This window comes from Vanessa tameamea, chromosome 31, assembly GCF_037043105.1.
Source record: "Vanessa tameamea isolate UH-Manoa-2023 chromosome 31, ilVanTame1 primary haplotype, whole genome shotgun sequence".
NCBI classification, from domain to species: Eukaryota; Metazoa; Arthropoda; class Insecta; order Lepidoptera; family Nymphalidae; genus Vanessa; species Vanessa tameamea.
The window spans coordinates 2264088-2281063 of NC_087339.1; the positions used below are offsets into that span (position 1 = coordinate 2264088).

At 36.5% G+C, this 16976-nt stretch overlaps 2 protein-coding genes across 2 annotated transcripts in view; one reads left to right on the forward strand and one right to left on the reverse strand.

The window, feature by feature from the left end:
* The window catches only part of LOC113404300 (uncharacterized), a 32726-nt gene extending 18419 nt beyond the window's left edge, over window positions 1-14307 (reverse strand). Inside the window, exons 1-6 of the mRNA XM_064220077.1 lie at window positions 13795-14307; window positions 12452-12560; window positions 10556-10789; window positions 4186-4286; window positions 1945-2109; window positions 746-868 (exon numbers count right to left, since the gene is read on the reverse strand). Of these exons, the coding sequence (XP_064076147.1) occupies window positions 746-868; window positions 1945-2109; window positions 4186-4286; window positions 10556-10789; window positions 12452-12560; window positions 13795-14292 (1230 nt within the window). The 5' untranslated portion in view covers window positions 14293-14307. The remainder of the gene's footprint in view (window positions 1-745; window positions 869-1944; window positions 2110-4185; window positions 4287-10555; window positions 10790-12451; window positions 12561-13794) is intronic.
* The window catches only part of LOC113399209 (uncharacterized), a 100277-nt gene that overhangs the window by 24429 nt on the left and 58872 nt on the right, over window positions 1-16976 (forward strand). The window lies entirely within an intron of this gene.

The window sequence follows — 16976 nt, forward strand, 5'->3', positions numbered from 1 at the left end:
CAAACATGCTTCGGTCATGGAAAATTGGTATTTATGTTGTTAAAACTTTAAATGCAATGTACATAAAACTTATACTAGACCAGCGACCCGCCCCGGCTTCGCTTTGGCAATGCTGATACTAAATATACTACAGAATGTCTTATAACGTTCACAGTTTTTCAGTCGTTAGACAACAACCGCTATGTCTCTGCGTTTCAAATCTGTAATATCTTCGGAAATATTCATTTAAATTACATGCTGTAAGGGTTATATTGATCTATATTAAATGCACAATGTATTTAATGTACTTAATTGGGTAAGGATTATTGCTGTGTTGCTTAAAACCGCTTCGAAAATAAGCCATTATTTCTCGTAAAAAGTAAAGGATAAAAAATGGTTATTGTGGGTTATCCCTAAGAGATAGACATATACCGGACTTATTTGAAGGCCTTTTTAAGGTTTACAATACCGTAGTACATTATTTTGATCTATCTCGTAGGGTTCAGCCAGCGTTTGCAATCTAAGCGCGAACAATGTGTTAATTTACGACATCACTTCAGAAAAGTCATCAGTGTTTCTCTACTATATTGTGCATGTATTATACATGTAAACCTACAATAAATAGATAGAAAAATCTTATAACTTTTTATCGGTTTGACCTAGATTCTGAATCGAGGACCCCGAGATGTCTTATATCTAGCCACTAGACCAACGAGGCAGTTTTTAGTATATAATATATATTGTATAAAATTAATCCAATACATACCATTATTTGCAAGGAGTATGGAAGAACTTCACCCTCTGTATGGGAGGATATGTTTCTTAGATCCTGTAGAGCCAGCTCCGAATCGGCCGATGGATGAGTTGGGTCTGTCCATATGGTATATACCTGCGGATTAGCATACAAGGGAACGTTATGAATGGTTTTGGTGGGGCAGGGCTGTTTGTCTGTAGTTAGGTCCTTAGGAAGTCCATTAGGAAGAAGCGACATACTGACATACAGACTGACATTCGTATTTATATTTAACAATATATTTAGGACTAGCTTTTGTGTGTATTTCACAAAAAAGTTATTGTTCAGTTTGCAGATTTTACTATAGTTTATTAATTCTGTTTTAGGCTTTTGTGATATTAAGTCGTTAGTGGGAGGCACAAGACGTGACGGCGGAGTGGTGGCATGCGCGAGGGCTGTGCCTATAAAAGTAGCCTAAGTTACTCATTATTTACATCAGCTAACTGCCAGTGAAAGTCCCGTTAAAATCGGTCCTGCCGTCCCAGATATTAGCCGGAACAAACAAACAGACATATAGACAGAAATTGTATAAAATGTTATGTGATATGTACCGTATATAAATATGCATTTAGTAAAAAGCGGCTGTTTTAATATTACAAACAGACACTCCAATTTTATTATATAGATAACGTAAGCCGATTTTCGTCCCAGTGATTATGGGACGAAGGCAGCGCATAAAATATCCGTTAAGGTCTCCTTCTGAAGAGGTCCAGCCGTAGTGTAGAGAAATAAAGAGGATTCTTGATTGCAATTTTATTAAATTGTTATGATTTAACAAAGAATTGAAGTCGCTGTGTGTGTGTTTTTTTTTTGTTATTTTTAGATTTTTATGCCGTTTTATTCGTTATTTAAATTTATGTAGCTTTCGACGTATGGACGTCGCATAGTTAAATTTTATAACTTTTAAATTATTGATGTTATCACAAAACTGTTTTTACAGTACGTGCGTATTGATAGCGACTTTTGCATATATAATTATAAAGGATGTATAAAAAAAAAAAAAACAAATGTAAATCGTGCTAACAGACGTCGTCAGTTAACAATGAAAATTAAAAAAAAAAAACATTGTCATAGGTTTCGAATTTGTAAAAATCTGTTGATTAAACGGGAACTTTCGCGTGCGGTCCACTAGTCTTTCTATATTTTACAGAGTACTTCGTTGATACAGTTACCTTTAATCTCTTTTCCACTAAAGCCCTCAGAGCAAGCGGTAGCCTCTGCGAATCGCCCGCGCCCTTATCCGTGACCACGAACAATGCACTGTCGTATGGTACCAATTTAGCAGCTGAAGCGAGCGCTCGCATGGTACCATCGTTGTTTCCATCTGTATAGACGTCCTGATGAAAAATGATCACAGTTTAAATCAAATCAAAATATTCTTTATTCAAGTAGAATCTTAATAGTACTTTTGAGTTATTTTACAGTGTTGACTTGAATGTAAAGCGACTCGTTCGGAAAATAGATTCTACCGCGAAGAACCGGCTAGAAACTTAGTAGTAACTCATTTCCAACATTTGAAATACAAACTATGTTAGTTAAATACAGATATTACATTTTATATACATTAGCAGCCTGTAAATTTCCCACTGCTGGGCTAAAAACCTCCTCTCCCTTTGAGGAGAAGGTTTGGAGCATATTCCACCACGCTGCTCCAATGCGGGTTGGTGGAATACACATGTGGCAGAATTTCGTTGAAATTAGACACATGCAGGTTTCCTCACGATGTTTTCCTTCACCGCCGGGCACGAGATGAATTTATAAACACAAATTAAGTACATGAAAATTCAGTGACGCCTGCATGGGTTTGAACCCGAAATCGTCGGTTAAGATGCACGCCTTCTAACCACTAGGCCATCTCGGCTCTTGTATATAATACAGACGTATATTATATATATTGACTGGAAGTCAACAAGTATTAGCTCCACGCTTTTTTATCATCTATATAATCTTGTATTGAATAATATGTCTTATTTTATTAATGTTGTTTTAACAAACTATTTGAATGTACCCTTGATCACTCCTAGAATGATATCAGAAGAACCGGCGAGGAACTGACTATATGATCTTTTTTAATTTTGTTTTCTACTTCTTCATTTTAATGTAATTAGTTCGTATTTATCTTTAATGTGCGTCACTGTTATGTAAATAGAGTCACCTTATAAATAATTCATTTTTATGTTGTTGTCAATTGCTTCGCTGGTCTAAAGACCGGGGTTAGTAGTATTTATTTTTTTATTTTGAAATAGGTTATTGGCTATGTAAGGAATGTAAAGCCTTCCTTGCATTGAAAATGGGCTGGTAACTTTGCGGACTAAAATGTCCCGTCTGGGTAAGCATATGTCCGCCAAACATTGACTCACTTACTATTTAAATCGGATCACAACAATTCTCAGTGTGACTGTTTGGTGGTAGAATATCCGATGGGTGGTTTTGGGAATGAAACTGAATCGCCTCCAGGCCGTTTATAATAAATGATTTATCATTGTAAACACCGAATATCTGTCCGTAAATATAATAATGTTATCTCGAAGAGTTTCTTTCCAGTTTTTCTAAAGCCTGAAGTGTTTCGTTCCGAGCTGGTGGTAGAGGTTTGATGTTGCTTAAAGTTATTTGAATTTTGTATATAATAAAATACCGATACTAATGGTCTTGCACAAAGTCCTACCACCAACTAAAGATCTCAGGAACGAAACATCTCTCAATGTTCGGGCAACGGTGTCGGCAACGTTTAATATTACTTATTTGTCGTGACATTTTGCGAGTCTACCTATCGTATATAGAATCGTATCGCTTCTTCAATGTGAATATGAATACATTGTAATGTTAAGCGTGACGGATTTTCCTTTTTGTCGCGCCTTCTGTTTTAATTGTGATAATGTCGTCTGTGTTACGGATAAATTTGTCTTTTATGAAGATCGTCGTCGTTTTCGTCTGAGGTCAACTAACCAGCGAGTGTTTCTGGTGATTTCACTGAAGGTCGTCCGAAGGTCGCGATGTTAATGTGACAGGTGTCGAACTGTTTACCGGTTTCGGTCGTAGGGTAGGATTTTTGGCGAGTCCGTCTCGATGTGTACCACCCCCTCTGTATAAATTAAATCGCCTGTACGTCGGTGGTGCATCGACGATGTTAAATGTTGAAAAATAGTAACTACTGAGTTTCCTGCCGGTTGTTCTCGGTAGAATCTACATTCCGAACCGGTGGTAGCTTCACTTATAGTTTGTTAAATGACGATTCAAAGGCCTACTTGGATAAAGTATATTTTGATTTTGTTAATAATGGTTAAAATTTCTTGAGGAGCAAATGTTTATGGGTAGTTGAGAGCACTTATTATCCCGTGGACAATTGCCCGTCCAAGAATTCTATCATCATAGCGTCGCACCCATATCAGTAGTAAAGTGGAACCCATACTCACTTGATATTTCAGTAGTAGTTTCGATAGTGCCTCCGATACGGTTCTCTCGCCGCTGTTCGAGTTCGTCGGCTGTAGGTTGTGACGGGATCTCCAGTTGACTCCTGGTGAAAAGAGAAGCAAAGATTAAACGGCGTCGAAACTGAACTCTACTGATTTAACATTAGCAATTAATGTCGTGTTTTGTTTGTACGGTAGGTGACCCTTTTTTATCTCGCTGGAATAACGTTTTACGTTCCTCGTTTGCTACACGTGGTGGGGGGGGGGGGGTTATGTAGGACTCATCGGTGCCTAGTACAACGGATTACCCACAAAAAAGTCAGCGGTACTCTCTCCGACGGGCGCCACGGGGTCGCTTTCGCATCCTACCACGACGAACTATAATACGTCCTGGGCGTTTAGGTATTCTCCGATTTAAGCGGGAATCACGGTCTCTCGGACGATAGCTCGAGATATTTATTTTCATTGTCGTATTGATCTCTGGTTTTTTTTTTCAACAACCTTGATATTAATAGATAGTATTTTTTGTCCGATTTTATTCAATACATTTTTTTTGTCTTCATATCCTTCACCTTGATTGTTTAATGTAAGGACATTAAAGTTTTTAATCTATTTATATATATATATAATTTTATTGATTACATTAATAATATAATAATACATCCTTCCTGGGTCACGGTATTCGTTCCTTTAATAAGATTAGCTATTTTTAACTTGGCCTATTAAAATATTTAAAGCTCATATAATTATCACATTGATAAATAAGCCGTTACTCAATACGAGATTATATTAAAGGTAAAAAGCAGTGGACTTAGTATTTATTAACTTCTAAGGAGGATATATTTAAAAAAATAATTATAGTTTACTGATATAATCTGTTGATTGAAATCGTGGAAAAGTAGCTACTGTGTTTCTTGCCGGTTCTTCTCGTTTCAATCTTTCAGAACCGATTGTAATTTTAAATTTCAAAAAAAGAATACTTTTATTTTGATTGATAATAGTCTAGTATTCTACATTAGTTCATATTTATCGCAGAAAACTGTATATAACATCTGCCCCCCCCACTTCTAAACGCGGGTAGTTGGAAATTATTAATGTCATACACATTCTTTGTCATAGTGGTTAAAGCATTCGTTATTAATATAATATGGTGATATATATATCTGTTTGTAAGCCGGTCTCGTATGTCTGTGTGTCCTCCTTTTATGGTACGCGACTGTCTCCTTGGTTCGTGGTGATTTTAACACAGATCCCGATGTGTTCGTGGTCCGATAAAATTTAATTTCTAATATAGACAGGCTGACTGGCGTATGAGTTACCTGATGGTTCCAACTACCGTTCCTTATCGTCCATGCGCCACCAATCTTGGGAATTAAAATGTGTATTTTTTTTTTTAATGAAAATTAGCATAAGGAATTGCTAATGTGTCTATTTACCCCTCCATTTAAGCTTCTCACTTGTGCTAGGAGTCAAGACGACAATAGCCCAAGCGGTCAGGATCGATCCTGCGACTCTTTTACATCGCTTAGCGGCCCTTAAACCACTGCGATATTGTTATGTTATGTCCCTTGTGCCTGTAGCTTAGTTCCAGCTAGCTTATTTCAAACATTACTAAGTTGTTTTATACTATGTGATGAGTAGGTGGTACCTATAATAGATTTAGAGTACGTTAGATACCGAGATGGCCCAATGGTTAGGACGCGTGCATCTAATCGATGATTGAGGGCTCAAACCCAGGCAGGCACCACTGAATTTTCATGTGCTTAATTTGTGTTTATAATTCATCTCGTGCTCGGCCGTGAAGGAAAACATCGTGAGGGAACCTGCATGTGTCTAATTTCAACGAAATTCTGCCACATGTGTATCCGACAAACGTTATGAGAGCAGTGGTGGAATATGCTCCAAACCTTCCCCTCAAAGGGAGAGGAGGCCTTAGCCCAATTAGCGGTGGGAAATTTACAGGCTGTTTATGTTATGTTATGTAATGTTAGATACCGCATCTTTTTATACCTATGATGACGTCACCGGCCATACTAGAAAATCGTTGAATGATTTTAAAGTTAATGACAGCTATTTGAGCAATAAAATTCTTTACTGATATTAGGTATCACCTGTTATCACATAAACCGTGTTTTAAAACGCTTATGTTAGCTTCACTTGTAACTGTGTATGTAAGAAAATCTTGGAATCTTAATTCGACCCACTTCCCGGTCTTCGATTAGGATGACATTTTGCGCACGCACCGAGTTCTGATGACAATACACGACTAGCTAAGAAACGTCATTACGAATCCAATATGGCGGACGTCCAAGATGGCGGATTGATGATGTGGGTATTAAATGAAAGGGTTTGCTTTTTTTAATTCATCTTTTCAAAATCAATTCAAATAATTTTAAAATTTATTATTATTGGACAAAACGCTCCATTTGTAATTTTTTTTGGCGGCAAAGTCGTGTTTTGTTAGATTTTAAACTATTAATTTATTTAACATGAACCAAATTAACGGTCTCGCGCCTAACTCGTGTCTGACTCTGTCATTATAACTTTCCAAGTTTATTCGTAACTTAACCTTGGCTTATGTAAGTTAACGCTCCAGTTGCTTACATTCGCAATATTTAACTTTGATTGATTCAACATTCTATACAATTGTGTGCAAACGTTTTGCCTACGATTTCATAGAAATTTCACGAGCAAAAAGTTTCAAGTACATTCGACCGAATTACCTTTATTAATATTAAAGACTAGTCGAATTGAAGTAGGAATAAAGGTAAACAAATCTTAGATATGCGTATTTCATACGATTTGCTAATAACTCGGCTGTATTGTGCACTACTGAGAGTTTATGATTAATATATCTTTATTTATAATACAACACTTTACAACAATTTTACTTCCAAAATTCCGATAACAGTTTCGTCGACGTTCAAAACGCCGTTTTTTCGCGAATCCACAGTGAATATCATAGATTAATCGAGCTCTCGACCAATGATGTCGCGTCAATTTGCTGTCAAATGTTGTTAATTTGGAATTTTAAAGATTTTTTTTCTTGAAGTAAGTTCGATATTAATGTAGATCAATGGGTTTATACGTACGAACGAAAATGATGATTTGTGAATTGTGACTTTTTGATCGGAGTTCTTTTGCTCGGCTTACAGTCGAGCGAACTGGCAGAAATCGTTACGTAAGGAAAAGCGTTTTGCTATCCAAGCGATCATTCTATCTCTATCTCTCTCAGTCTGTCTCTTTCTAATATGTACGGTTTTATATAATATTGTTTAAACTTATTTATTTATTAAATCTTTATTGCACCCAAACTTAAAACTAAAAATTACAATTTTGCTACACAAAAGTTGCATGAGGTGCAACAGGCGTCCTTATCTCTAAGCAGCGATCTCTTCCAGGCAACCTTTGGGCAGAGGATCATAATATTTACGTATATGGGAAGGGTACAGTAATTTTAAGTCAGATTACCTATAGTATAAATACATAACATAACGGTACACAATACACAGATAACAATAAATATATATATTATAAATATACATATGTACTATAAGTAAATAGAATATATAACAAAATAAAAAAATAACAAAAATTAATTACTATTTACGTCTTGTTATTGTTCTAATAACAATATAGCCATTGTTTTTTTATTATTCTCAAACTGTAACTTTAAAGGGGGTTATTTATATAATGCCGTCTTTTTCTTTTATATATCGAATCAATGGTGATAGAATGAGATGTCAGATGTTTGACTCAACACCCGCTGTGTTCATAAGGCCTAAGTAAAAGTTAATTTGTTTATTGTAATTATTGAATGTTTTTTTTTTTCTATTTCAGGTAAGGACAATGATATTGTGACGTCTAGATTTAGAGATTTCGGTAAGTGTTTTTTTTTATTATAATAATGGATATATTTATATATATGTATATGTTGTAAGCCTATAAATTATTTTATATAAAATATTAACATAATAAACATAATCAGCCTGTAAATTTCCCACTGCTGGGCTAAGGCCTCCTCTCCCGTTGAGGAGAAGGTACGGAGCATATTCCACCACGCTGCTCCAATGCGGGTTGGTCGAATACACATGTTACATTACAATTAGACACATGCAGGTTTCCTCACGATGTTTTCCTTCACCGCCGAGCACGAGATTAATTATAAACACAAATTAAGCACATGAAAATTCAGTGGTGCCTGCCTGGGTTTGAACCCGAAATCATCGGTTATGATGCTCGCGTTCTAACCACTGGGCCATCTCGACTTTAACATAATTATAAAATATTTATAAATAATAATTTAAGGTTGTATAGCTTTTAGCTATTGAGTTATATTCAATCACAGAATTATATAAATGTGATGAATACTTTTTGGTTTGACATTTTTATAATAAAAGTAGACGAATTATATAAATGTGATGAATACTTTTTGGTTTGACATTTTTATAATAAAAGTAGACGAAGAATATTTTTGAATTTGACATGGGAATTGTTAATCCGGGTTGCAAAGCGGAAGATAATGGATGATCGTAACAAAAACAGGAAAAATAAATATTGTAAACTATATTCAATATTGTTAATTATTTGACGTTCCTATTTACTTGAGGCTGGGTCTTCAATATATATATAACCGAAATACTACTCACTGATTAATCACGAAATCTCAGAAACAATAATACGTACAAAATTGAAATTTGACAGGTTCCTTATAGGGTGTAGATATCTGAGAACGGAATTTACGGAACTCCCTAAGGGGGATTAAAACGGGGGTCGGAATTTTGTGTATTATAAATCTCGCGCGGATGAAGCCACAGATCGAGTTCGTTACGTATATTTAACAGGATTAATAACAGCTTTAGTTTATTGCTTCTGTCATTTAATTCATAACAAGCGACCCGCCCCGGCTTCGCTTTGGCAATGCTTATACTAAATATACTACAGAATGTCTTATAACGTTCACAGTTTTTCAGTCGTTAGACAATACAAACCGCTATGTGCCTGCGTTTTAAATCTGTAATATCTTCGGAAATATTCATTTAAATTACAGCGATTTTTTTTATTCTATGTAATGGTAATTATATACATATATTATATACATAAATTATATACATATATATAAAGCAACTTCGTTCCAATCGGGTCCCTAAAGATTCCTTTTATGTTTTTTAAACGCCCAATTTTTAGGATTTACCATTATTCTTATTTACCCCTCTATTTCGACGACCTCCGTGGTCGAGTAGTGTGTACACCGGTTTTCATGGGTACGCCACTCCGAAGTCCCGGGTTCGATTCCCGGCCGAGTCGATGTAGAAAAAGTTCATTAGTTTTCTATGTTGTTTTAGGTCTGGGTGTTTGTGGTACCGTCGTTACTTCTGATTTCCATAACACAATTGCTTTAGCTACTTAAATTGGGATCAGAGTAATGTATGTGATGTTGTCCAATATTTATTTATTTATTATTTATTTATTTAAGCGTGGTGGTATATGCTCCAAACCTTCTCGTCAAAGGCAGAGGAGGGCTTAGCCCAGCAGTGGGAAATTTACATCCTGTTACTGCGATAGAATATGTAAATCTAAGGTTCGTTTATCTCAGCTCGTCCTGCCGTTGGAATGCGTTATAGATAATATGTTTCCTTTATCGATGAATATGACCCTGTAATGTACATTGTAATAAAATGTCGCTTAAGATTACATCAAAGAAAAATCATGACCATAATGACTGTCTGCATAACATCTAATTCACGCTTTGCTTGTATTTTCTGTTTATTTTTTATTATATGAGGTAGTGACTCGTTGGTCTAGAGCTTGGCTTGTTGGGCTTTAGGTATCCAGGTTCTATGAATCCCGGGTCGATAAAAAGTTGGTTACGTATTGGCGATGATAGGATTTTTTTTCATAGTGTGTCACTTGATGGTAAGTGGTCACCACCGCCCGGAGACATTGGCGCCGTAAGAAATTTTAATTATCCGTTATATCTCCGATGCGCTACCAATCTTGCGAGCTAAGTTATGACCCTTGGGGCTGTAGTTACCCTCGCTCACTCACCCTTCAAACCCTTCAATACGCTTGGCGGTAGATTATATGATGGTGGTACTTACCTGGATCACCAGAAGTGTACCACCGTGTTTATTATTTATCACAATGCTGGTGTCTATGGGCGGTGGCGACCAATTACCATCTGGTACATTTGGAAACCATCGTATTATACTATAAAAGTAATGATCCTAACTATCATTCGAAGCTTTGTGATCCGTATGAAGCAAACAAATAGTAACTTATGAATTACGCCTCGTAGACAGCCATAGCCATTAAACGATTCGTAAGCAAAACGAGTCGTTTCTTAAATCCTAAGTCCACATCATATAATTACCATTTGAATCGTAACCGACGATGACGATGTCGGTAACATTCAACCCTTCTGCTGCCAAGTCGTTCCAGACCCCTAAAGCCCTGTTCAGAGCCAGGGGTCGTAATGGCACCAGGATCCCAGCGGGAGGTCGCAACCAAGAATCCTCCAGCCATGATTTCAATGTCGAACTCTTGCTCAGGGCTGGTACTGGACGGGTCTTCTCGTACAGTCTCTTGTCAACTGGTTGCTTGTCAGCTGGAAGAATAGGAATTATTAGTTAAACATCGGTAAAGTTATTATTAAACAGTTATTCTGCCGCCAAGCAGCAATATATTGTTTTGTTCCGATTTGAAGGGTGAGTGAGTCCGCGTTGCTACAGGCACAAGGGACGTAACGTCTTATTTCCCAAAGTCACCAGTCCTTACTTTAAGTTCTTTAAGAAAAACGTAAAATTACGTGTTCCTGATATTATTTGGTGCATAAAATCTTAAGTGCAGATTTAATAATACACAAACGCGTAGATGATTGCAAACGAACAGAGATAAGCTTCTCATCAAGGATTTTTTTTGTTGTTGAAAGTAATAGCATACTTAATTAAGATTAGATTATTAATTTCGAGATCGTAAGAACGGCATATGGTACCACCTTGTGGTAAGTGCTCACCTCCACCCATAGAAATTGGCTCTACAAAAACAATTATTGACTAGCGACTGAGTCCGACTTCGCACGCAGGTTTTTTCAATCCTCGTCACAAAGACTGAGAGGGTACCGCTGGTCTTTTAGTGGATATTCCGTTGTACAATTAGATACCATACCATAGGATACCATAGGATACCATTCCGGTGAACTACCACATACCCCGTCGCGCGGAGGAAGTAATGCGTTTTTCCAGCGAAATAAAGGCTCATTCACCCTTCAAAAAGGAACACGACAATCAAACAAAAAGGAACAGGTCATGAGCGGGAGGTATTTACCAGCGTCTAGCCTAAAGCCCTTTGGCAATTAAGTATAAATTATACATAACTTATAGCCTTTAGTTATATTTCTTTCGAATGTAATGAAATTTAGTTTTTAAAGCATCTGTTTTCATTTCGGGCGTGAGACCGACTCGTGCGTCTTGACGTCACAACGCTCGCTTGTACCGTCACGTCGATCCGTCCGCTTTCTGATGTCGTGTGTGTGTGCGTGTACTATGTTTGTTTTAGTAACGTAACGATATTTTTATTTATTTATTGGTTTTCTTTGGTTATACATTATTTCAGTAGCTATTGATATCGAGTATACGCCTCTGCCGGGCGTCCCGTGACATTTTTATTTTGCTCTACAATCTGTACTAATATTGTTAATGCTGTCGGTCTGTAACGCTTTCACGACCAAAGTACTGAGTCAATTTTTGAACTCGATTGAACTTTATTCGATCGAAGTTCTTGTACGCGGCTTACAGTAGAGTGAACTGGCAGAAATCGTTGCGTTAGGAAGAAGCGTTATCCCCCTCCAGGCGACCTTTCCCACTTTTTTTTTTTTTATTGTTATAATTCACATGTTATTTGACGCCCTCCGTGGTCGAGTAGTGTGTACACCGGTTTTCATGGGTACGCCCGGGTTCGATCCCGGCCGAATCGATGTAGAAAAAGTTCATTAGTTTTCTATGTTGTCTCGGGTCTGGGTGTTTGTGGTACCGTCGTTACGTCTGATTTTCCATAACACAAGTGCTTTAGCTACTTACATTGGGATCAGAGTAATGTATGTGATGTTGTCGGATATTTATTTATTATTTTTAAATAAATATCGTTACATAGTATATAGCGAGAGCATGTTCGATCCAAACGGGTGTCCCACGATACCTCAGGTAGACCTCAAGTAGTAGTAGGTACCGATAGAAGTTTTAGTACATGTATAATATTTATATATACATACATTCAGTTTTGGGGTTCCTCGCACCGCTGTTTTCGTAATCCTCATCAACCGGAGACGTGTCTTCGACGCTTTCCATAGACCGCGTTGTCGCCTGTGACGTTGTTTCCACCTGTAAGTATTTATTTTTTCGATAACTTATTGGCAAAGGTAGATAGCTTAATTGTTTGGCTTAGCTATAGAATACTGTAGATTAGGAATTATTTAGTCTCGCGCATAAATTATTGTTATATATAGTATTAGATAGTCATGTAAATAATTAATCTTGTCATACCTACCCTGTACGAGATAGCTCTATCTTTTTGACAGATGTCATTTTTTCCGATCGACATAACTTTGCAATGACGAACGTATTATTTTCTTAATTTAATGAATTTTAAGAATTTTTCTATTATATATTATTGCTTCAAAGTAAAATTTAAATAGAAACACTGGAAATAATAGACGCTTGTACGATGTTACACCGGTCGGGCGGTAGGGACGCGAATAACAGGCGGTAACTGCTACAAATATCGATTACAAAAATCCTTATTAAAGATCATTGTTAAGTTATTGTTACGAACGGGGGTTCTTTTGGTTGGGGTCTCTTTAGCTGGTATAACTCTTTTTAGAAAAATAAATTAAAAAAAATTTAAATTACGCATTCCATCGTTCCATCGACTGTTATATATGTTATATTTTCTGTTTCTCATCACTAGCCCGTCTGTCAAAAAGATCAAGCTAACATGAACGGGGTATAATGGATTAGACATAACCTATATAAATAATTCCACGAGCAATACTTTGCAATGTTGATTCTGCTTTGAACAGTGACACAGTCTGATCGCAGGCACAGGGGACGTAAGATCTTAGTTGCATTGCAGATTTGTATGTGCATTTGCGATGTAAGGAATCTTTTATTGAAGTCGGTAATAATACAAATGAATAAGGTATATTATTCAACAGCAGATTGTGTGAAAGACGATATGGTCAGAAAGAGTACTTGTGAGATGATGTTCGACAGAGAAGTATGGAAGAAGAAGACATGCTGCGCCGACCGCTAAAATTGGGATAAGGGCAGGAGGATGATTATTCAACACAAGATTATACAGATGATAAAAATAATGGAGCTGATACTTGTTGACTTTCAGACAGGAAAAATTGTGTAGAATTGTGTTTAACTTTGTATTCCAAATGTTCGGAAAGAGTAACTACTGAGTTTCTTACGAGTTGTTCTTGGTAGAATCTACATTTCGAACTGTGTGACTATGCAACATTCAAAATTATTTGAATGGGCGAATTTGTTTTTGCCCATAATGTATCTTTCAGATTGCCTATTTAACATTCAAATAGATTTTAATACGTACCTGTGAATTAAATCCTTTTAAATTGTTAAAATCTTCTAGAAGAGTCTCTCTATAGACGTTACTGTCTGATACAGGTGAATAGCTAGTAGCGGTTTCCGTGACATCCTGATACGTAGTTCTTAATTGATCGTTGTGTTCTTCTCGATTTTCACCGTCGACAGCGTCATATTCTTCTCTAACTTCAACGTCTCCGTGTGATTCTTCTGTCAATGTCGTCGGTGTGTTGTCCGTTGTTACTCTTTCGTTGTATTCTTTGGAAACGGATTCGTTGTCTTTGGATTCTTTCGATTCTTCCGTATCTGTTAATTTTTTTTCGTAGTCTCTGTCTACGTTTGGATATTCGTCGTAGTCGAACCTCGTTTCGTCTCTCGTCACGTGATCGACTGATTTTATACCTTCGTCTACATTTTCACTTATATCAACATCACAATTGTTTCTTATTACGAAATTAATTAGAACTAATAGTGTTAATTTTACACTGTCACTTTTAATAGACATTTTGATTTTTGAGACAGTTTTTTTTTTTTAGAACTCAACACTCATTTTATGTTTTTATTTTGATCTGAAACGATTAAATTATGATTACGTATTGAGATAAAAATTTTTGTTTAGATGAATATTGAATCAATTTTAAAGTAAAAATTTATTTTTTTGTCGTAATTTTCATTCCCACGTGATTTTTAATGACAATTTCGTCATTGTCTTTGAATTATTCTCAAACGATGTTCATTGATTTCGTTGTGTTTATTAAATACATGATTTAGCTAAAGCAACTTCGTTTCAACCGGGTGTCCTCCGACGTCTCTCTTTTTGCCGTGACGGGCACTTAGTAAATATTAACCAATCGAATCGGTGTTAAAAAAACAATCAACAAATGTCTTATTTTAGTTGAAATAATGATTGCTAACAGTGAAGTCATTGAACTGTCCGTTGCTCGGTGTCATGTTACAATTACGTATTATATTCACGATGATGTCTCGTCAAATTGTTGTTTTTTTTTTTTTTTTACTGTATATAGAAAACAACGTCTGGGCGATCTGTCTTTATGCCTGAAACTCGATTTTTATACGTTTTTTTGCTAATGGACGGAATGATCGTGAGAAATGTTTAGGTGTATTGGTCAGTGGCGTAGCTATGCTGATGCCCTGCGTATATGAAAAAGCCCTCATAAAAAAAAAAAGGGAAATGTCGTTCTTAATTTGATTCATCCGTGAAAAATGTCTCGAGATTTTGGATTTTACTTGCTTTCTTTACCAAAAACCCATATGAGTTTACTGAGGTTACGGGCTGCGCTGTCCGTACAATGTAGCCAAGGTTGGACTCCAACGTTGGCCAGTTCACGTCCGTTTTCATAATAGGCAAAGGGGGGGGGGGGGTCGCATCCGATATCGCATTGGGCACCGAAAAGGCTTATTACTTGTAACTGAAAAATTACGATTATTTTTGAAGATGCGCTGAAAAGATGACGACTGGAAGCTTTGATGGCGCCGCGTAAACCGACAGAGTTGTATATTACGATATAGTTTTATTTTCATGTAGACATTCCACCCTTCCGGTAGACCGGAAAATGTACCAACGGTAGATAAGTTCCAACCACTGTAAGATAGATATACGTATTAAACATCTTACATGCGACACAACCCTGGGAACTGAGATGTTATGTCCCTTGTGCCTGTAGTTAAACGACGACCTCCGTGGTCGAGTTTTGTGTACACCGGTTTTCATGGGTACGCCACTCCGAGGTCCCGGGTTCGATTCCCGGCCGAGTCGATTTAGAAAAAGTTCATTAGTATTCTATGTTGTCTCGGGTCTGGGTGTTCGTGTTACTTCTGATTTTCCATAACACAAGTGCTTTAGCTACTTACATTTGGATCAGAGTAATGTATGCGATGTTGTCCAATATTTATTTATGTATAAATTAAGTTAGTTATGCTACAATCAGACACAACGATACTTTTTTTTTTTGTTTTTTTTTTTTTGTTATATCGGTTGGCGGACCTGATGTATTATCTTAGTATTGATGTTTAGTGGAAGTGTACATTATGAAGGTTAGGTAACTTAATCACCTATTAAATCTTCAATTGTATCTTTAATATATCATAGTATAAAACAAAGTCGCTTACCGCTGTCTGTCCCAATGTATGCTTAGATCTTTAAAACGGATTTTGATGCGGTTTTTTTTTAATAGATAGAGTGATTCGAGAGGAAGGTTTTTGTATATAATACATAGACAATATAGTTAAGTAACACTGATAATTTTAAAAGTTTCCAATGTGATGTCGTAAATTTATACATTTTTTGCGCTTACATTGCAAACTCTGGCTGAACCCTACAAGATAGATCAAAATAATGTACTACAGTATTGTACACCTTAAAAGGGTCTTCAAACATGTCCTCGATAGTATATGTCTATCTCTTAGGGACACCAACCTTTTTTAATCTTTACCAATTCCGAGAAATAATGGCTTATTTTCGAAGCGATTTTAACCTATACAGCATTAATCCTTATCCAATTAAGTACCTTAAATACATTGTGCATTTAATATAGATCAATATGGCCCTTTCCAGCGTGTAATTTAAATGAAATATTTTCGAAAATATTACAGATTTAAAACGCAGGGACATAGCGGTTTGTATTGTCTAATGACTGAAAAACTGTGAACGTTGTAAGACATTCTGTAGTATATTTATTATCAGCATTGCACGCGTGCGAAGCCGGGGCGGGTCGCTAGTGTATTATAAGTTGCAACTTGAAAACCGGTTCGGTTTTATTATTAACGTGTACCGTGTTTAATCGTGATTATTATAATAATATTAATACAGGCTTATGTAAGGTTGTGTCGAGGTGGCTCAGTGGTTAACTGTGAATGTTAATCGAACATTACGCGTTCAAACTTCAATTATAATTAATTTCTTGTTCGTCGGTGAAGGAATACTATTCATATTGGAGCTGCGTGGTGGATGAAGTTTGCCCATCTGTTGGACTTTTACGGTCTGAACTAGCTACTATATACAGAGCCATCTCAAGCTATGCTGGGTCCCTTGGGCACATACGAATTTGGGGCCCTCTGCTACTGAAATTAAATATCTAGTTTAACAAACTATATTAGGTAAGTGAAGGTACCACCGGTTCGGAATGTAGATTCTACCGAGAAGAACCAGCGAGAAACTCAGTAGTTAAA